Raw genomic sequence first — 22521 nt, 5'->3', positions numbered from 1 at the left:
ATCAATGCTCCTTATTTTCAAAATTTTGGAGGGAAAACACCAAGAACACCAAACTTACAAATTTTAAGATCAAAACACAAGAAAGACTCAAGAACAAAAGAAAGAACACCAAACTTAAAATTTTTAGAAAACCAAGATAAATTTTCGAAAATTAAAGAAAGATCAACAAGAAAACACCAAACTTAAGTTTGGCACAAGATTAAATCAAGAAAATTATTTTTGAAGAAAAATTTAAAAAGAAGATACCCATTGCCAAGAACATAAGCCAACGCTCTAGCCAACTGAGTTAAAATGTAACGTATTTTAAAGATTATTATTTTTATAGATAAAAAAAATTTTTTGAAAATACTATTTTGAAAAAGCACAAGAAAAACAAGAAAAGACACAGAACAAGACAAACCAAGATCAAACAAGAAAAATGACAAGAACAATTGAAGATCAAGGAAGAACAAGAACATGCAATTCGAAAATTAAATGATAAGGAAAAACATGCAATTGACACCAAACTTAGAACAAGACACTAAACTCACGAAAATTAGAAATTGATAAAGAAAAATAATATTTTTGAAAAATTTTTTGAAAAGGAATAAAGACTCAGAATTTAATGACTCTATAACAACAAAAATAAATTATTCCTAATCTAAGCAACAAAATAAACCTTTAGTTGTTCAAACTCAAATAATCCCCGGCAACGGCGCCAAAAACTTGGTGCACCAATTTGTAATCCGTACAACTAACCAGCAAGTGCATTGGGTCGTCCAAGTAATACCTTACGTGAGTAAGGGTCGATCCCACGGAGATTATTGGTTTGAAGCAACTATGTTTATTTATTAATCTTAGTCAGGATGCCAATAAGATTATTTGGATTTAATTGTAAGAAGTAAAATGTTTGGAATAAGGAATTGTTACTTTATTAATGAAGAATATGTTGGAGCTTTGGAGATGCTTTGTCCTTTGAATTTCTGCAATGTAATATTCAACTCAATTATTTGTAAAGTTCCATCCATGGCAAGCTGTATCTAGGGTGTCACCATTGTCAGTGGCTACTTCCCATCCTCTCAGTGAAAACGGTCCAGATGCTCTGTCATAGCACGCTAATCAGCTGTTGGTTCTCGATCATGTTGGAATAGGATCCATTGATCCTTTTGCGTTTGTCATCACGCCCAGCAATCGCGAGTTTGAAGCTCGTCACAGCCATTCAATCCTTGAATCCTACTCGGAATACCACAGACAAGGTTTAGACTTTCCGGATCCTCAAGAATGGCCGCCATCAGTTCTAACTTATACCACGAAGATTCTGATTAAGGAAGCTAAGAGATGCTCATTCAATCTGATGTAGAACGGAGGTGTTTGTCAGGCACATGTTCATAGATTGAGGAAGGTGATGAGTGTCACGGATCATCACCTCCTTCACAATTAAGCGCGAATGAACATCTTAGATAGGAACACACACACGTTTGAATGAAATAGAAACAATTGCATTAATTCATTGAGACGCTGCAGAGCTCCTCACCCCCAACAATGGAGTTTAGAGACTCATGCCGTCAAAGTGTATAAAATTCAGATCTGAAAATGTCATCAGGTCCAAAGTAAATCTCTAAAAGTTGTTTAAATAGTAAACTAATAACCTAGGTTTACAGAAAATGAGCAAACCATGATAGATAGTGCAGAAATCCACTTCTGGGGCCCACTTGGTGTGTGCTGGGGCTGAGACTTAAGCTTTCACGTGCTTGGGGCTGTTTTGGGCGTTCAACGCCAGGTTGTAACCTGTTTCTGGCGTTGAACTCCAACTTATAACCTGTTTCTGGCGCTGGACGCCAGACAGCAGCATGATACTAGCGTTAAACGCCAGTTTACGTCGTCTATCTTCACGCAAAGTATAGACTATTATATATTGCTGGAAAGCCCTGGATATCTAGTTTCAACGCCGTTGAGAGCACACCAATTAGACTCCTATAGCTCCAAAAAATCCATTCCGAGTGCAGGAGGTCAGGATCCAACAGCATCAGCAGTCCTTTTTCAGCCTAACTCAGATTTTTGCTCAGCTCCCTCAATTTCAGCCAGAAATTACCTGAAATCACAGAAAAACACACAAACTCATAGTAAAGTCCAGAAATATGATTTTTGCCTCAAAACTAATAATATTCTACTAAAAACTAGTTAAAACATACTAAAATCTACATGAAATTACCCCAAAAAGCGTATAAAATATCCGCTCATCATGACCCTGAGGTCTACAGACTTATGCTATTCCTTTGCTGTAAGAGACAGAGCTAGGATATGGTTGGACTCACAAAGATTTGAAAAAAGATATTTATGAGTGAAAAGATTTTAAGAAGGAAAAGATATAGATTTGTTTGAAAAAGATATAATAAATATTTTTTAAAAATCTTAAAAGGATAAGATTTGAAAAATTTGAAATTGAAATCTGAATTTTTATAAAAAAAATTCGAAAATATGGCTTAAAAATAGTTAGAAAAGATATTTTTTGAATTTTGAATTTTATGATGAAAGAGAAAAACACACAAAAGACACAAGATTTAAAATTTTTAGATCTAATGCTCCTTGTTTCAAAAATTTTGGAGGGAAAACACCAAGGAACGCCAAACTTAAAAATTTTAAGATCAAAACACAAAGAAAGACTCAAGAACACCTTGAAGATTCACAAGAACGCCAAGAACAATAGAAAGAACACCAAACTTAAAATTTTTAGAAAATTAAAGAAAGATTAACAAGAAAACACCAAACTTAAAGTTTGGCACAAGATTTAATCAGAGAAAAATTATTTTTGAAAAAAGGTTTTAAAAGGAAGATACCCAATTGCCAAGAACATAAGCCAACGCTCTAGCCAACTGAGCTATAAATGTAACACTTGTTTTGAAGAGGTATATTTATATTATTCCTTTTGGAAGACTAATGCTTTTGGAAAAGAACAAGAAAAACAAGAAAAGACACAGAACAAGAAAAACTAAAAATCAAACAAGAAAAATAAACAAGAACAACTTGAAGATAAAAGAACACAAATTCAAAAATTTAAAAGGAAAATATAAAATATGCAATTGACACCAAACTTAGAAAAAGACACTAACTCACGAAAAATTAAAAATTAATAAGGAAAAGTAATATTTTTGAAAAAATTTGAAGAGAAATTAAAGGACTCAAATTTAATGACTCTATAGCATCAATACTATATTCCTAATCTAAGCAACAAAATAAATCTTTAGTTGTTCAAACTCGAATAATCCCCGGCAACGGCGCCAAAAACTTGATGCACGAAATTTTAATCCTAATATCAAAATCAAGATTTCTTATGATTTCGTACCACTAACCAACAAGTGCACTGGGTCGTCCAAGTAATACCTTACGTGAGTAAGGGTCGATCCCACGGAGATTATTAATTTGAAGCAAGCTATGTTTATTTTATTATTCTTAGTTAGGATATCAATTATAATTATCAGTTTGACTTATTAGAAAAATAAAAGAGTGCGAAATGATTACTTGTTGTGCAGTGATGGAGAATATGTTGGAGTTTTGGAGAGGTGTTGTCTTCTGAATTCCTGTAATGTAATATTCAACTCAATAGCAAAATGCAAAGTTCCTTCCATGGCAAGCTCTATGTAGGGTGTCGCCGTTGTCAATGGCTACTTCCCATCCTCTCAGTGAAAATGGTCCAAATACTCTGTCACAGCACGGCTAATCAGCTGTTGGTTCTCGATCATGTCGGAATAGAATCCATTGATTCTTTTGCGTTTGTCATCACGCCCAACACTCGCGAGTTTGAAGCTCGTCACAGTCATCCAATCCCAGAATCCTATCGGAATACCACAGACAAGGTTTAGACTTTCTGGATTCTCATGAATACCGCCATCAATCTGGCTTATACCACGAAGATTCTGGTTAAGGAATCTAAGAGATACTCATTCAATCTGATGTAGAATGGAGGTGGTTGTCAGGCACACGTTCATGGATTGAGGAAGGTGATGAGTGTCATGGATCACCACCTTCTCCATAATTAAGCGCGAATGAACATCTTAGATAAGAACACGCATGTTTGAATGGAAAAACATAAACAATTGCATTAATTCATCAAGACGCTGTAGAGCTCCTCACCCCCAACAATGGAGTTTAGAGACTCATGCCGTCAAAGAGTATATAATTCAGATCTAAAAATGTCATGAGATACAAAATAAATCTCTAAAAGTTGTTTAAATACTAAACTAGTAACCTAGATTTACAGAGAATGAGTAGACTAAGATAATTGGTGTAGAAATCTACTTCTGGGGCCCACTTGGTGTGTGCTGGGGCTGAGACTTAAGCCTCTCACGTGCTTGGGCTGTTTCTGGAGTTGAACGCTAGGTTGTAACGTGTTTTGGGCGTTGAACTCCAACTTGTAACCTATTTCTGGCGCTGAACGCCAGACTGGAACATGGAACTGGCGTTGAATGCCAGTTTACGTCATCTATCTTCGCGCAAAGTATGAACTATTATATATTTCTGGAAAGCCCTGGATGTCTAATTTCTAACCCAATTGAGATCGCACCAATTGGAAACCTGTAGCTCCAAAAAATCCATTCCGAGTGCAGGGAGGTCAGAATCCAACAGCATCAGCAGTCCTTTTTTAGCCTAAATCAGATTTTTGCTCAGCTCCCTCAATTTCAGCCAGAAAATACCTGAAATCACAGAAAAACACACAAACTCATAGTAAAGTCCAGAAATATTATTTTTTCCTAAAAACTAATAATATTCTACTAAAAACTAATTAAAACATACTAAAATCTACATGAAATTACCCCCAAAAAGTGTATAAAATATCCGCTCATCGGCAGTCCAAAGAGGCTCTGGGCATCAATGTTTGGGATTATAGTTTCAGCTATATGCTTGTGGTGCAACCGTATCAAAGAGAGGTTTGAGTAACTAGATCGTCGGAGTATCCGTTTTTTGGTAAGGTGGCACTAAATACCACATCACTAGCGTTTGGCGCCGGATCACACAAACTCTCCATTCGTCTTGGGATAGGTGGCGCTAAACGCCACATCACTGGCGTTTAGCGCCGTGTCTTTGGAAAGCATACATAACCTTGTAGGATAGGTGTCACCGGCATTTAGCGCCAATAGCAAGATTTGGAGTGATCCCACGTCTGTGCGTAGATCAACACGGAGGAATCAATTGAATTCAAATCAAGTTTTAAAATAGAAAAAGATACTATTAGGTTTTAATTTAAGTCTTGTATCAATTAGGATTAGGACTATAAATAGGGAAGATTAGAAGCCGTGCGGGCTCTTTTCTCTTCTCTACTTCGGCACTTTACAATTTACATTTTTACACTTGAGGATTTTCTCAGCACCGTAAGCCACTAAATCTCCATCGTTAAGGTTAGGAGCTCTATTTATTTTGATGGATTAATAACTATTTATTTTTCTACTCTTGATTAATGCATTGATTTCTGTTTAAGAATTGGTTTCATTCTTCATCATATGGATTAGAGCATATTGGAAAATAACCCTAAACTAAATTGAATTCCTTTGAATCTTGGAAAAGTTAAATCACTGGAATTAAAGCTTGAAACTCTTTTCTCACAATTCTTCAATTATCAAGAATTAATGTGATACGTGATATATAATTGGATTATTTTTGGGTTCATAGGGATTGTGTGACTTATAAATCAGAATTTGAACTTAATCTTTTATCACAATTGATTGATCAAGAAATTGACGGTTGATTGGGTTAGAAGAGATTGAATTGTCAAGGAATTGAAATTCAATCACCTAAGGTTTGTCATGAACTAAATCTTTGTACGATCAAGGTAGTTGACAATGATTGTTAATTTGAAAATTTAATCATCTCCAAAGCGTTAACTCTCTTTTCATATTATTTTCTCACATGTTTGTTGTTTGCATTCTTCAATTCACTGTCTTTTATACTATTTGATATTCAAAACTCTTAATTTCATTTGTCTAACTAGAATAATTAGTTAATCATTGCTTGTTTACTCCGTTAATTCTTGTAGGATCGATACTCACTCACCATGAACTTGTTATTTGATACGACTCGGTGCACTTGCCGGTAATTTGCGGTAAAATTCCGTATCAGGGTATAGGGATAATTTTAGAATTTTGAATAATTTTTTAGTGTTCGAATAATTTTATCTACCGAAATTCACTTTTTATGATTACAAGTTAGTTTTAGTTTTTTTTTATAGTTAAATTTATCAACGTTGATCTGATCACTATAACTCAACGTTGTAACTTATAATTTTGAGATTTGGTCAAAAGAATGTCAGGGCTTTCATGAGTTATAATGTTGTTGTGCATAATTCAACCTATACCTATAACTTGGCAACTTCTATCTATAACTCAAAGAGCATTCAAACAAAGAGACAGAATCATTCAAGTGAAATAGAAAAATAACCTCCTCATACATTACCTCTTAATAATTTGGAGAAGAAGTTGAAACAGATGTTGAAACTCTAAACATAATTACAATGTGATTCACATACATGTTTAATGACATCTTAACAATCGAAGATATTAAAAAACAATCATATCTTCAAAAGTAAGTCTATATGAGATAAAAGGTAAAATGCATCTGAAAGTTTAATACTCACTTAAGTTATTATTATTTTCTTTTTTAAATTATTAATGACTTAAATATCAAAATACTTTTTTGTAAATACTCACCTTGTTTAATGTTTTTTGAAGTCTAACGTATATTTCAACCTGATAAAAAAGATAGGACAATATCTCCTTTTATAATGAGCTGTGCCTCAAACAGACTCTTTACAAACAAAAACAAATACTATAATCTTTCATGTTCAATTCAATTTTGATATTTTAATAAAAAAGCAATTACTGTGTTTTCAACAAGTTAAAGTGTTAATCACAGAAGAATTTAAATATGTAGTCAATGATATGATTGATAATAAGAATATGTTATTACTAGTGAATACTAGAATATTTTTAACACATGAACATTTTTTTAGAAAAAAAAGAAAGACTAATAATATTTGATTCATTCATTAAATTTATTAAAATATAAAATTTATTTTTATATATATAAATAAATTTAGTTAAGTATAAGAAACAAATTCACTTTTGCAACCAGTAAAAAGAAAAGTGAAGTATTATTTTTTGTCTTTAGCGTTTGGCATACCTTCCAAAATTATTTCTAACATTTAAATCGTCTTATTTAAGTCACTAATGTTTTAAAATCGTCTTAATATTGTCCTACCATTAGTGATCTATTAATAGAATTAATTATGAGACAAAATTGAGATAATTTTAAAACGTTAAAGACTTAAATAGAACAAAAATATTAGGATAAAAATAATATATTACTCTTAGAAAAATTACCAAATCAAATAAAATGACAATAAATTTTAATAGAATGAATTGTATTATGAATTCAAAATTTTTACTCATACTTATAGAATGACTTATATATAAACTTTTGGAAAAGAAAAAAAAAGCATCGTATATATACAAGGTATAAATTATACATTTTATTCTATAATATACTAAACTTTTTTAATGTTTAATTTAATTAAACTTTATTTTTAACTTTAAATATATTTTAATTTTTTTCAATAATTTTAATTTTTTTACGACAGATAATTATATATTTTTTAATTTTTTCTTAATTAAAAAATAATTTTACTTAGAATAAAAAGTAATGTAATTAAGAGTAAAATTAAAAAATAAATTTATTTAAAATAAAAATAAAAAAATTTAAATTCATAATACAATTTATTTCGTTAAAATTTACTTTTATTTTATTTGATTTGGTAATCTTTTTAAGGGTAATGTATTATTTTTGTTCCTAATTTTTTGTTTTATTTAAGTTTCTAACATTTTAAAATCGTTTCGATTTTGTCTCACTGTCAATTCTGTTAATAAATCACTAATGCAGTGTTTGTTTAGTAGGTGTGATCCACCAAATTTTGAGTCATAGTAACACACTCACACTTATGTTTTATGTTTGATTTTTAAATAAATAAAATAAGAAGGAACACTGTAGTATATATTAATACATAAATACATAAAATTTGTGTATTACCACTTTATTGAGACACTAAGACACAAAGGTTAAGACATACATTTTTTCACTTCTATCTTTAATGGCAGTGATGGTAGTGATTTTTTTTTTCTGAAATAAGGATAATATTGACATTTGTAATTTATATTCTGTTTTGTGTATAATTATCAAACAAAGTAAAAATTTGTGTCTTCTTATATATGTCTTCAATATTTATATATTTGTGTTTATGTCTTCACTCATATATGAACTAAACACAGCATAATAACATAATAATATTGAAATAATTTTAAAATATTAAAAATTTAAATAAGACAACTTAAATATTTAGATAATTTTAAAATTTATCTCAAATATTAAAAATAAACAACGATATTTTACTTAAAAAAAAATAAAAAGCAAATATACACGCATAATATAATCATGGTTGGATGTCTGGGGTAGTTTGTACAATTTCCTAATTTATGTTGGACCATTGACAACATTGACTATTTGTCGTTATCGTAAAAGGGCTAATGATCATTTCACCACTCACCAGCCACTTTAACCTGCTACTCGTTGTCCCCACCTTCCCAAATGCTATTATTCTCCAAAAATGATAAATAATAAAGAGCCAGGATCCAAGTCTACCAAAGGACTTAAGTTCATAATTAATAAGAAAGTTAATTAACAGTATTGTATAACAACTGATTCGAACGCAAGATCCTGTCCATACATAGTAGCAGTATTAGCAGATAAATATTTAAATGTTTTAAGAAGATAACCATTCCTATTATGATGTATAATTGCACAAGTACTTTTTTGAATTGCAATAAGTTAACCATGAAAAAAGAAGCTAAAATGATGATTTACCTTAATTAGGAACCTCAATATCACTAGTTCAACCATCCAATTTTTAAGTATAATATACCTTACTGGCTTACTTCCCTCATTTAGTTGGCTATATTTTCCTTATTTCTAATTCCAAATAGATGGTAAAATATAATTACAGATCCTACATATATACTAATACAGGATGTATTTTTATTTGGAATACTACGAACATTTTGGATTCCTTGTTTGAGATATGATAAAAATAGTATAACAGATTTTATTCTTTGAATTCTATGAAAACGAAAGTTAAAGTTGTCAAACAATTTTTTTAAGTCAATTATCAAACAATCTAGATATGAATATGATGGCAAAGTTTTAAAAAATAAGCCATTTAATTCTATTTCTAAAACTCAATAAATAAATGATGTATTTTTCTTATATTCAAAGTTTTTTGTATAGATAAAAAGAAAAGGCAATTAGAACAAAATTTTTTAATTGATTTTGAAAGAAACATCTCTTTTTTTGGGGGGTGTCCTCGTTGGAGAGGAACTAGATTAGATAACGAGAGAATTAAATTAAATTGATATTTATTATGCAATGTGGAATGAAAGTATTAATTAATTAATTAAGTATAATTAGGGAAGGGAAGGCCCACATGTGACCCATAGGGACCACATGAGTGTCCATCCCATCGACCATCATCCATAAAACAGTCACACTTACTCGTTCAGTATTTCCTTGATTCCTTCCCACAAAGCCAGTAAGCCACAGCCATCAACAGCGGTTTTGAGTTTCCCTTCTCAGTTCTAACCGTTACGCTTCGGAGTCATACTCGCATTGACTCACCCAGCGGTAGCGGGGCTCCTCCACCCATTAAGCTAACGTCTAACGTCTAACTTCTAACGTCTAACGCCCTTCGCCTTCAGTTACATCCACCGCACACACCAACACCATAGAGCCGTTTCTTCACTGCAACACCTCATTCACTTGGTATTTATTCTATTTACTCTCACACTTTTCTTCTATTTCTGCATTTATATACCTCCATTACTCGTCACAATACATCACAATCTCATAGCGCAGGTAACAGGCACAGATCTGGAACGAAGCAAGAATAGGTTCTACCCAACTGAGTGAGTAGTAGCCCCTTCCTCGCTTTCAATTTTTGAATTCGGAATAAAAAGCCAAAAAGGAGCACCGTATCTGCTTGCTTCTCACTCTCTTGGAACCACTTTCCCTTTTTTGTTTCTTTATTTTTACTGGATTAAATTAATTTGTGTTCCCTTTTCTAATTTATTTTGAAAAAAAGGAAAGAGAGGGATTAAAAACAGAACCTGCCAGCGCTCATTCTTTTATGCACAAGTTTCTCAGTGTCCCCTCCTGCTTTCATCGACAACCTTCTAGGAATCAGATTTCTCTTTCCCACGCTCTTTCGGTTTTTTCTCTGTCTCAACTTCTCAAACCCTCCCCCTTTTTCCCCTTTTATTCTGTTTTCCAAAGCGGGAATGAGAGCCAGATTTTGTATCTTATGTTTACACTAACACTTGGTCCTTCTTCTTCTTCTTCTTCTTGTCTTCATTTTCAGCTCGTGCAGCAGTTTAGTAGTATGCTTGCAGTGTAAATAAACAAGCCGAAACACCTCGTTCCCTTTTGCTGCTGGAAGTGGAAAATACTTGGAAAAGGGTGGAAATGGAGTTCCTACGTATTTTGTTATCTTCCATTTGTTTGTTGGTTGTGATTGATCACTGGCAAGGAAATGCTGAACCTGTCGGAGATAAGGAAGCTTTGCTTGATTTTGTGAACAAATTCCCTCCTTCTAGACCTCTGAATTGGGATGAGACCTCCTCCATGTGTGCCAATTGGACCGGAGTCACTTGCAGTGAAGATGAGTCCCGGGTCATCGCCATTCGTCTGCCGGGGGTTGGATTTCGTGGCCCAATTCCGCCGGATACTGTTAGCCGCCTCTCGGCACTGCAAACTTTGAGCCTCAGATCCAATGTCATAACTGGGCGGATACCTTCTGACTTTTCTAATTTGAAGAACTTAACTTTACTGTATCTTCAGTTCAACAATTTCTCTGGTCCTTTGCCTGATTTCTCAGTTTGGAAGAATCTTACTATTGTCAATCTGTCCAATAACCATTTCAATGGCAGCATTCCTGATTCCCTTTCCAATTTGACCGAGATTGCTGGTTTGAACCTTGCAAACAACTCGCTTTCTGGCGAAATTCCCAATCTCCAGTTGCCAAGACTGCAGCTGCTGAATCTGTCTAACAACAATTTGCATGGGAGTGTGCCTAAATCCCTCCAGAGGTTTCCTGATTCGTCATTTTTTGGAAATAATATTTCTCTTGGGAGCTCTCCTGTTGTTCCGCCAGTGCCTCCTCCGGTTTATGGGCCTTCTTCAAGATCTAAGAAGCATGGAAGGCTCAGCGAAACAGCACTGCTGGGAATTACTATTGCCTGTGGTGTTCTAGGCCTTGTGGCATTTGTTTTCTTGATCTTTGTATGCTGCTCAAGAAGGAGGGGTGAAGATGATGATGCCTTCAGTGGGAAGTTGCACAAGGGTGACATGTCTCCCGAGAAAGCTGTATCGAGGAACCAGGATGCGAATAATAAGCTGTCTTTCTTTGAGGGGTGTAATTATGCTTTTGATTTGGAGGATTTACTCAGGGCTTCTGCTGAGGTACTGGGAAAGGGAACGTTTGGTACTGCATACAAGGCAATACTGGAAGATGCAACCACGGTTGTTGTGAAGAGGTTAAAGGAGGTAGCAGTTGGAAAGAAGGATTTTGAGCAACACATGGAAATAGTAGGAAACCTTAAACATGAGAATGTGGTTGAGCTCAAGGCATATTATTATTCCAAAGATGAGAAATTAATGGTATATGATTACTATAGCCAGGGGAGTGTCTCGTCAATGTTACACGGTATGTAGCATAATTTTAGACCATTGTTTTGTCAATAATAAATGTCTGCCATCTTACTTGTTCTTAGACTTAATATCCTTAATCTGCTACTAGTAGAAATATATGATCCCTCATATTTACTATTTCAGATGAACTTGATTCATCATAAAAAGGGGACTTGGATCTTCAATTAGCTTTTTGTATGATTTCACCTCCCTAGCTTATCATGTGTTTACCTGAGTTGGTTTGAAGAAATACTCTGCATCTCACGAGGGAAATTTAACTTTCTTTCCTAAGAACTGCTATTGTTTCTCAATTGTTTGAAACATTCTTTATGTAATGCAAGTCTGACTAAGAACTCGGCTATAACAATTTTGATGGAAGTGTTAACTTTGAAGTTAGAAAGTTTGGCTTCCCATTTATTGTTTTCACTTTTCAGAAACACTGGATCATTACGTTGTACATGATATATCGCTCATATAAATTTTTGCTTTTTCCTCTTGAGGGCAGATAATTTTAACAGGGTTTCTTACATATGCAGTTTGCTTGAGAAGTCAGGATTCAAACTTTGCAACCAAATAATCAATTAAAAGCAATCTGAGTTAAAAATGTTATTTTAGTCAATTGTACACATTGCAAACTATGTCCATATACTGTTGGAATGTGTAACATTTGTCATGCTTCTGAGATTTTCAGGTAAAAGAGGAGAGGAAAGAGTGGCTCTAGATTGGGATACTCGGCTGAAAATAGCCCTAGGTGCTGCAAGAGGCATTGCTCGTATCCATGTTGAGAATGGAGGTAAACTCGTGCATGGCAACATCAAATCCTCAAATATCTTCCTCAATGCTAAACAGTATGGTTGTGTATCCGACCTTGGTCTCGCATCCATAATGAGCTCACTTGCCTTACCCATCTCACGAGCTGCTGGTTACCGAGCACCTGAAGTTACGGACACCAGGAAAGCGGCACAACCTTCAGATGTTTACAGCTTTGGCGTGGTGTTACTTGAGCTTCTGACAGGGAAATCTCCTATTCACACAACTGGTGGGGATGAGATTATCCACCTGGTGAGATGGGTTCATTCGGTTGTGCGAGAGGAGTGGACAGCTGAGGTGTTTGACTTAGAGCTGATGAGGTATCCAAATATAGAGGAAGAGATGGTGGAAATGCTACAGATAGCAATGTCATGCGTGGTAAGGATGCCCGACCAGAGACCAAAGATGTCTGAAGTTGTGAAGATGATAGAAAATGTGAGGCAAATTGATGCAGAGACTCGGCCGTCGTCGGACAACCAAGCAGAACAGAAATTACCACAACATGACATCGATAATTCCCCTTCTTCCTCTCCCTCACCCTTGCCAAAAGGAAGTGAATGAAAGAGAGAAAGAAATCTATTGGCTTTATTTGATTTGATTGTATCTGTCAATGTTTTACTGAAAGTTCTGAACAAGAATGATTAATTTTTGCCGCCCATATTCAAGTTGCATGTGACTTGGTTAGTGGGTACTTCCCCCATTCTTCCCTTACTTTAATGTGACATTAGATTTGAGGTTGTTTTGTTTGCACCAAGAAAAGGACACCTTTTCCTTGGTAGATGGTTTACTATCTTTTCTGAACTTCTCCATGCTGTAGGTTTAAGGTTTGTAAGGTTCTTGGAATATCATAACAAGAGATTGAAATACGAAAAAGGTTGTTTGGAACTCAGAAGTTGACCTCTCTCCTCTTTTACACGCTGCTTGTGTTCATAGTTCATATAATGATCGGAAACACTATACAGCTAACTTATTTTTTAATTTTTTATTCTAACATGTTGAAACAACTGAGAGTCTCGAATTTAAAAAAGAAAAACTGATGTCAAATGCCTCAAATAAGTGACACGGTTTGTCTTTATGTGTTGACAATTCTTAGATGGTAGTAGAATAAATGAATAATCTTTATAGTCAAAAGCAAAAATTTATGCGTGTGCTTTCCTCCTACGTGCTTGGTTGGGAAAAAGGACAAGAAAAATAAGACTGCAAAATTCAGAAAGCCCAGAACGCGTAGCACGAATCCATTGACCCCCTCGAAGGGTTTATATTTTGTTTTTTACTACCACATCGCTTGATTATTTGCTAGTTGTGCATGGAACCCGGAGAAATTCGAATTGGTTTTTCCTTGCCGTTCTTCTTTTATTTGGATAATTAATCAAAATTGAGTTTAACGTGAAAAGTTATTAATGGCATTTGGGAAAGAACATGGTAAAAACTAAAAAGGGTGCTATAAGAAGAGGGTGAGTACTAAACGAAGACAACATGGACCACGTGTTAAGTATTCCGTCAATTGTCACCGGTGAAAATTTTAAGTGTTGACATTAATAATTGGCATCGATCAAATAATCAGGAAGAAGGGTCCACCGAATGTGGTCCAAATCTTCTCCTTCTTAAAAGGAGAATGTTGTTTGCTTCAACACTTGATATATGGATGAAAATAGAGACTCGTGTATTGAGGTGTTGTCTAAGGGGAAAAATTATGCTTTATATGTACAAAAGTAATTCACGTTGCTTTAATGACTTAAGCGTATGCCTCTAATTTTAATAAATAAATCTAGGGGATGAATTTCCGGCTGAATCTTTTGTTATCATTATCACACTATTTTGTTTGTGAAAAGAGACGACAAATTGATTGTAGAAGCAGTCTCTTTCATTTGTTTAACTTAATTTTATACATATTTAGTTTCGGTTATTATACAGGTGTTATGCATATTTTTAAATGATTTCAAATTAAAAGAAAACAATAAAATACTTTTAATATAGTCGAAAGATTTTGAATTTAAAAAAATGCAAAAATTTAAAAGAAGAAAAAATAATTTGCAAAAAAAAAATATATTATAAAAAAGTAAATTACAAGAATTTTAAAATAAAAAGTAAAAATATAGAAGGAATCCTACAGAAAAGAAATTCGAGGCAGATTTAGAAAGTCGCTAGTATGTGAGTGTACGTGAGTATTTTTCTGAGAACGAATTTTAATCTTTTGATGCTACTAAACCTTTTAAATTTATAAAGCAACCCAACCAATCTTATTTCGCCAAGTGTCACACCTCGAAGGATTCAAAAAAGTTATTCCTGTCAAACGCAAATCCAAGTAACTGTTCCCTTCGCACATGTTGTCTTTGATCTCCATATTTCGACGTGTAAACTTCACGCTTCGACAATTTTGAGTGAATTGAGACCTTCGGTATCGATTTTCATCTTCTTGAGTCGACATCCCAGATTAATCCAATCGATCGAAAATCTTCGACCAACAAATTGTCCCTAAGATTATTATTGTCATCGAAATTTTTAATAAGATGAAAATAGTTAATCCTAAATAAATTTCATTCAATACCAATAATAATTAAAAGAAAAAAAAGTCCATTCTCATGCTTAATAACTGCATTAATAAGCACGACCCCATTAATTGCGAACATTACGCATGCCATTAATTAAATACATTTCAATTTTTTAGGGTTATAAATTTATGAAGAGCAACTTTCCCTTCAAAAATTCAAAAATTTTCTCTGAGTCCGTTTATCTTAAGAAAACTATCCTTTCAACTTCTAACTCCATTTTTGCCGCTACAGAGGGATTCAAGTTTTAATCCTTACTTTCCTTCTTCATTTTACTAGTATGTTCCTCTTTTTTTTCTCACTTTTATTATAATGAACAACTTCTATTCAATTTTTAATTCATGAAATTGAATGACAACCTTGTTTAATCGCTAGGGTTTTTACACAAGCATGAGATTATTTCTTCTACATTCTACTAAAATCAACATTGAATCTTTTTTTTCTTTCAGTTTTATGCAAGAATGGATGCCTCTCCTTCTATAGTATCATCCCCATCAAAAAATAAAGGAAAACAAATTGAGAAACACAAAGAAAGAAAAGAAACTACAAAACTCTTTAAATATTCAAATTTAAAAATCTTTTCTACTGATGCAGATATTGTCATTGAAGACCCAGAAGATACCACTAATGGCAAGAAAATTTTATTTTCCTTTTCTGTTGATAATGAACTTCATTGTTTCCTTAGCCTTTTGAACAAGCAAAAAAGATTTTTCACTATTTTTTGAGTAGTGAAAATCAGGATTCGCTAATCAAACAGAACTTTTTTGTTGCCCCTTTTTTTGATAATTCTCATCCATTTCGTAACAATTCCAAGACTTCTTTCAAAGGTGCAAATTTTTTTGCCTGGTTTCAAATATTAGAACCTTTTAAAACCGGTGCAAGAAAATTTTGAGGAATCTATGACCTTCTCAAACTTTTACAATACCAACAATCAACTCATCATTGGATAATCGGAGCTACTTATATTTTTGGAGCAAAACAACTAACAATTTTTATTTACCATGTAGTATGGTGGGTCCCACTCTCTTTGATATAGCAACTATCATAAGACTCCCATCAAATGGCCTTACAATTACTTTTGACATGAAGCCTGAACACATATACAACATCATCGAAAAAAGTTCTTATGGCTTAATGTCATAGGAGAACAACGTACACCAGTTACAAATGATGAACATGTGGCCTTCCTTTACTATTGGCTTAATGTCATAGTTTTTTATTCAAGAAACGTCTCAATGCGAAAATTATATCCCTTTTGCTGTCCTCATTCATGAAAAACAGAAGTTTAACCTACCTTTGCTTCTTCTAGGAAATTTGTATGATGAATTGGGTCAAATAGTCGATAGTCTCCATACCAGATCCTCAATCAGTGCTGGAGGGCCACTTTGGTTGCTACAACTTTAGCTAAATGCAGTTTTTGAAAAACATATGAAACACAAAGGAGGGACACTTCTTCCCGAGAAACCAAGCACCGAAGGCCTCCGATTGGTTACCTTACAACCAAATTTCATCCATTCACACTCGACCACTAAATATTTTTGGGAAGTTTTTGCCAAGCTTTATTCAAGCAAACATTTCCAAAGTGAAGATTTAAATTTTACTCCATTTGTCGACCGTAAATGTGGACCAACTTGGTTTCGACGCCCAATGGTTTGAAAGAACAACGATGATAATGGTCAGCACTTGAATGACGAAATGTGGTCGAACTTCCTTATAATTCAAGTGGTATCGACAGGTATACCTCAATATAAAAAAATACCAATTTTGAGTCACACTCCGTGCCCTCCCCCCCCCAATTATGTGGCAAGACAAATAGGTTTCTCTTAAGCCATTTCTGCACCATTTCCAAGCAAAACTCCTCCTCTTTGTAAAATTAACTTCAAGAGTAGGAAATAAATCGACAAATTCCTTGAGCATAATGAGAAACATAAAAAAATTACTTCCCACTTTCTTTTGTTTGCATAGTGATAAACCCCGTTTTGAGGGTTTATCTTGTGTTGTATCTAGAGCATTTTTGCTAACCTTTTCTCACATTTATTCAATAAAATAGCATAGTTTAATAATTGTCTCCTAATTTGTGCTCAAATATGAAAACATACTTTTAGACCCTTGATTTGATAATTTTAATCTTTCTTTGATTCCACTAGATGCCTTGATGTGTTTGCTAGTGATTTCAGATTGAAAAGGGCTAAAAATGGATGAAAGGAGTGAAGAGAAAGTATACAAGGTGAAAAAGTCATGAAAAGCCAAAGATTTGGGATACGTCCATGGACGCACACGCGCACTAGACGTATACGCGCGGACCGCGCAAAAATCCATGGACGCGCAGGCGTGCTGTACGCGTACGCGTCGATGCTGGCACGTGATTTTTGAGTGAAATCATGCCCAGCGAATTCACAGAGGCTGTGGGACCCAGTTTGGAACCAACTTTGGCGCCAAAATGCTTAAAAGGACCTAGGATTGAAGGAAAAGGGGGGGATCCCATCATTTTAGACATTAGGACTTTAGATCTAGTTTTAGAGTTAGTTTTATAAAGAGAGAAGCTCTCTCTTCTCTCTAGAATTAGGATTAGGTTTAGGTTAGAATTTCTTAGATCTAGGCTTTAATCTTTGCTTTCATCTACTTCTACTTTTCAATTCTACATTCCTACATCTTGTTCTTCTATTCTCTTGTTGTAATTTCCTCTATTTTGTTTCCATACTTTGTAAGTTGATCTACTCTTGTTCTTCTTATTTTCTTTTAATGCAATTTGAGGTAATTCATGTTTTAATTGTGTTTTTTATTAATTGTTGTTGTTAATTCTTTGCAATTAATTGTTGTTAGATTTCATTCTTGTTGTCAATTTACTATGCTTTCCCTTTATGCCTTCCAAGTGTTTGATAAAATGTTTAGAAGGATGTTAGAGTAGAACTTTATGTTCTTGGCTTGAAAAGGTAACTTAGGAACTCTTGAGTTACTAATATTCGAGTGATTGATGATTGATAGCCGTTGATTCTAGCTCTCATTAATTCAATTAGTGAATTGTTAGGACCTGTGGACTTGGATTGATATAGCTCATTTGACCTTCCTTTACTTGTTAGAGGATGATTCAATGGGATTGATCATTGCAATTATCATGTTGTGATTAGTGATAAAGATAGAGATCCTTGACCATCAAACCTTGCCAAAACCGCTTTATCATTTGTTTTCCATTGTAATTTACTTTTCTTGTTCCTTATCCAAAACTCCAAAATATACAACTCATAACCAATAACAAGAATACTACCCTGCAATTCCTTTGAGAAGATGACCAAAGGTTTGAATACTTCAGTTATTAGGATTAATTAGGGGTTTGTTACTTGTGACAAACAAATTTTTATATGAAAGGATTATTGTTGGCTTAGAAACTATACTTGCAACGAGATTTCATTTGTGAATTCTTTACCAACCAAAAAATTCAATAATCACATAGATTACATTACCAAGTCATTTGTTGATTGGTGGGGGAACTACTATTCCCGCTACGATCGAACATTGGAAAACATTTTCCAAAGACTTATCAAATCTCCTACAGATTTCCTCGATATCTCAACTTCCAAAGCTTCGAAAAGGAAAGCCGAAGCACCTCAACACCAGGAAAGAAAAAGAAATGAAAAAATTCACCATGAATCAAACAAACTGATAAGGTAACTTTTAAAGTTTTTATTCTATCTTCCTTTCAATATAAGTTTTCGCATATTTCTTTTAATCATATCACTGTACAGGGAAGAACTTCACCTCAAAAATCGATCGATAAACCCACTGACATGTCGACAGCAAACACTCCAAACAATTCAAACACATCAATTGCGTCCTCAAATACTTCGAACTCAAGTAACATTTCCACAGACTCGATGCACTCTTCAAGCTCACTTGCTCGAGAAGCTGAGGTATATCGATAACTCTATTTTTATTTCAACAAAATCATAGCATCAAATACTTGTTTTCGACACTTATCGCTAACCACTTTAAGTTGAAAAATTCATCAAAGAACCAGCTTCAAATCTGAATGCAACAACAACCAAGAGTAAATCTTCAGTCATAGAAAATAAAGAAAAATCACCTTCCTCATCATCAATTGGGCATGTTTGTCACACTATCTACAAAATGAAAAGGAGGTCGATCAATCTAACAAAGAAGAAGATGCCGGAGCTCAATAAGAAAAAGAACAACCTTCAAAAACTCAATCCATCAAAAATGAAGCTTCCCCTGAAAGGATCAATGTTGATCTCACCACCCTTTCCTCCCCTTCTATTGAGAAGATTCCATTGAAAAAACCAAAGAAAAACATTGAACTCATCTCTCAAGCTAATCTACAAGCTAGTGAAACAACAACTCACGTCGATAAAGCCAAACCTACTGGTGCGTGAAATTAGAACTCGCATAGCTGAACTGGCAAGTGAATCAGATCGTCCAAGTAATGCCTCAGGTGAGTGAGGGTCGATCCCATGAGGATTGTCGGATTGAGCAAGCAATGGTTCTCTTGCAGATCTTAGTCAGGCGAATAGAAAAGAGTGGTTGTTGTAGAAACTCATCAAACAAAATAAGAACGAAGGTAATACCAACTTGATGTAGAAACAATGATAAGAACGCAGTTAAGGCCTCGGAGATGCTTGTTCTTCTGGATTAATGCTCTTTACTAACTACTTTAACAATGAGTAATCCATTCAATGGCAAGGCTGTACGTGATTAAAGTCAGGGCCAGTGGTCATTAATCTCTGCTGATCCACATCAAATGCCACACCAATGGTCAATTGGTTTGAACAAGGGTGAAGCTCACACAATTCAATTTTTAATGATCCTACTCAAAACACCACAGACAAGGTCGTATCTTCCGGATTGGAGAACAAAGCTCTATGATTCTAGCCTTAGCGCCACAGAAACCTCAATTACCCATGACTAACAGAATTTTATGTCACATATCCTAATTAGCCTAGATACTCTATTGGAATATGTGATGGATTCTCAAGCTGCAGCTCAATACTATCCTGCCAAGGACTCGTAAGAACTCATGTAGAATAAGGGGTCATACGCCAGTTCCACCCCAGATTCATAAGGATGAAGAATAAAAATGCATCATAGAATGAAATCAAACATATGTTAAAGTAGAAAAGTAATGATATTAATCCATACGATTGAGCAGAGCTCCTATCCTTAACCTAGGAGGGTTAGCCGCTCATAATGTACAAAGAAAATAGAAGTAATGTATGTGCTTCTCCCCTCCTGGGAGGCATCCTCCTCAGAAGGAAGGAAGTCCCTTATTTATAATAAAAAATCTAAGACTAAACCTAAAAGATATTGTTTTTAATTAAAAATTATAAAAAGAAAATAAAATAAGCTAAGAAGTGCTAAAATTCACTTTGGGGCCCACTTGGTGAGTGTTTGGGTTAATGCCTGACATCTTACTTGAGTTTTGGGCGTTCAACTTTGGTTCATGCTCCCTGGCTGGCGTTAAATGCCAGTTTGGGCATTCAACTTGGGAGGTTGGTCTTGTTTGGGCGTTGAACGGCAGAAAGGGGGGTATGTTGGGTGTTTAACGCCCATTTTGGGTAGTCCTTTCCAAAAAAAAAAGTATAAACTATTATATATTGCTAGAAAGCCCTAGAAGTTAGCTTTCCAATGTCGTTAAGAGCATGTCAATTGAATCTCTGTAGCTCTAGAAATACTTATTTGAATGCACGGAAGTCAGGATTTGACAGCATCTGCTATCTTTTCTTTGCCTCTGAATCAGACTTTGCCAAAACTTGCCATTTTCACTCAAAGATCACCTAAAATATAACTAAACCTAAAAACTCAAAGTAGCATTCAAAATGTGATTTTTGCACTAAAACCATCTAAAACATAATAAAACTTAACAAAATATAACTAAAAACACTAAGAAAATATTACCAAAAAGGGTATAAAATATCCACTCATTACCTACTGATAAAGCTAATCTCAATACTGACACTTATAAAAAATGCATTCAACCTGTATTGAATCAAGTTCCCAGCCTATAAGAAACTGATTTAAAAGAACTCATTTCAGTTGTTTCCAACTTATCTCATAAAGTGGACATGATATCTCAGGCATCATCTGTCGAAAGGTCACCAGGAGGGTCTCAACTTCCAAAAGAGTTATCCCCTTGTGCTCTTGAAGGTTTTGATACACCACAATTTTATGGTTTATTTTGTATTGAATTTGGTGGATTTTATCAACTTTTTCTACATTTATTCACTAACATAGCATAATTTTGTAAATTCTCCCTAAATTATGCTTGACGGTGGGATTTTTGCTAGTAAAGAATTTGTAAAAATATAGTCGCGTTGTAAGCATAGATTCTAAACCAACAGAAAATCCCTTCATACAAATATTTGGTTGTCACAAGTAATAAAACCCAATAAATTTATAACCGAAGTATTCAAAGCTCGGGTCGTCTTCTCAAGGAATTACAGGGAGGTATGTTCTTATTATTGGTTATAAGTCTTGTAAATTGGGGGTTTTGAAAGTAAGGAAGAAGTATGTTAATTGACAGGTAAAATAAATAAATAACTGTAAAATAAACTCTTGGCAAGGTATGAAAACTGGAAGTCCTATCCCAATTATCCTTATCAATTGTTATGAGAATTGGATTTTTCTCCCACTAAGTTAACCTCTAGCTATGAAGGTAAGTCAAGTGGATGGAATAAGTTTGGTTCCCCAGGTCCTAGTCTTTCCTTGGAAAGGCTAGAGTTAGTGAAACTCGAGTTAATTCTTGAAAAATTCCAATTTTCAGTCAACAATGAGTTTGACAACTCAAGAGTTACCAATTAATCAACGAAGGCCAAAAGGGAAGAAAATATACTCGAATGAAAATAAATTGGATAAAGCCAAAGCATCCATAACATATAAGTCTGAAATACCTCAATTTATATTAAATAAAGAAAATCCTAACATGAAGGGGCAAAAGCCAAATAGGCAACATAAGTAATACAAGCATCAAAGTATCTGAAGGTAAAAGAGAAATATAAAGTAAAAAGAATATTGAACCTGATGAAGAATTGAAATCCTAAATCCTTTAAGAGGAATTCTAATCCTAAATCCTAAGAGAGAGGAGAGAACCTCTCTCTCTAAAAACTACATCTAAATTATGAAAAGTGAAAACTACTCTCTATCTCATTGTCACACACCCTCTATGAATGCATTCCCCCACTTCATAACTTCTAATCTGTGCCTATTGGATTTGGATCTGGGCCAAAAGGGCCCAAAAGTCGCTGGAAACGAGATCTGTAAATTCTGCAGATTGCGCACGTCACGCGTCCGCGTGAGTCACGCGGTCGCGTCATGCGGTCGCGCCAGTCATACACCCGCGTCAGTTGTATTTTGCAAGTCACGCGTTCGCCTCATCCATGCTCTCGCGTCGATTCTC

At 34.4% G+C, this 22521-nt stretch overlaps 1 protein-coding gene across 7 annotated transcripts; it reads left to right on the top strand.

Annotated features, from left to right (window-relative positions):
- Positions 1-9510: 9510 nt before the first annotated feature.
- LOC112790821 (probable inactive receptor kinase At4g23740) lies at positions 9511-13459 on the top strand. 7 transcript variants are annotated; one of them, XM_025833396.3, is made up of 5 exons: positions 9511-9834; positions 9928-9977; positions 10154-10279; positions 10430-11773; positions 12449-13459. In XM_025833396.3, exons 4-5 carry the CDS (start codon positions 10534-10536, stop codon positions 13126-13128), a joined length of 1920 nt encoding a protein of 639 aa, XP_025689181.1. In that variant the 5' UTR covers positions 9511-9834; positions 9928-9977; positions 10154-10279; positions 10430-10533; the 3' UTR covers positions 13129-13459. The 7 variants fall into 7 exon arrangements, with proteins under 7 accessions (XP_025689181.1, XP_025689183.1, XP_025689180.1 ...); XM_072233238.1 differs by having other exon boundaries at positions 9574-9834; positions 9923-9977; XM_025833398.3 differs by lacking the exon at positions 10154-10279 and having other exon boundaries at positions 9559-9834.
- The last annotated feature ends 9062 nt before the right edge of the window (positions 13460-22521 follow it).

This window comes from Arachis hypogaea, chromosome 3 (genome assembly GCF_003086295.3).
Source record: "Arachis hypogaea cultivar Tifrunner chromosome 3, arahy.Tifrunner.gnm2.J5K5, whole genome shotgun sequence".
Taxonomy (NCBI): Eukaryota; Viridiplantae; Streptophyta; class Magnoliopsida; order Fabales; family Fabaceae; genus Arachis; species Arachis hypogaea.
This window is presented reverse-complemented; position numbering and strand designations above follow the sequence as displayed.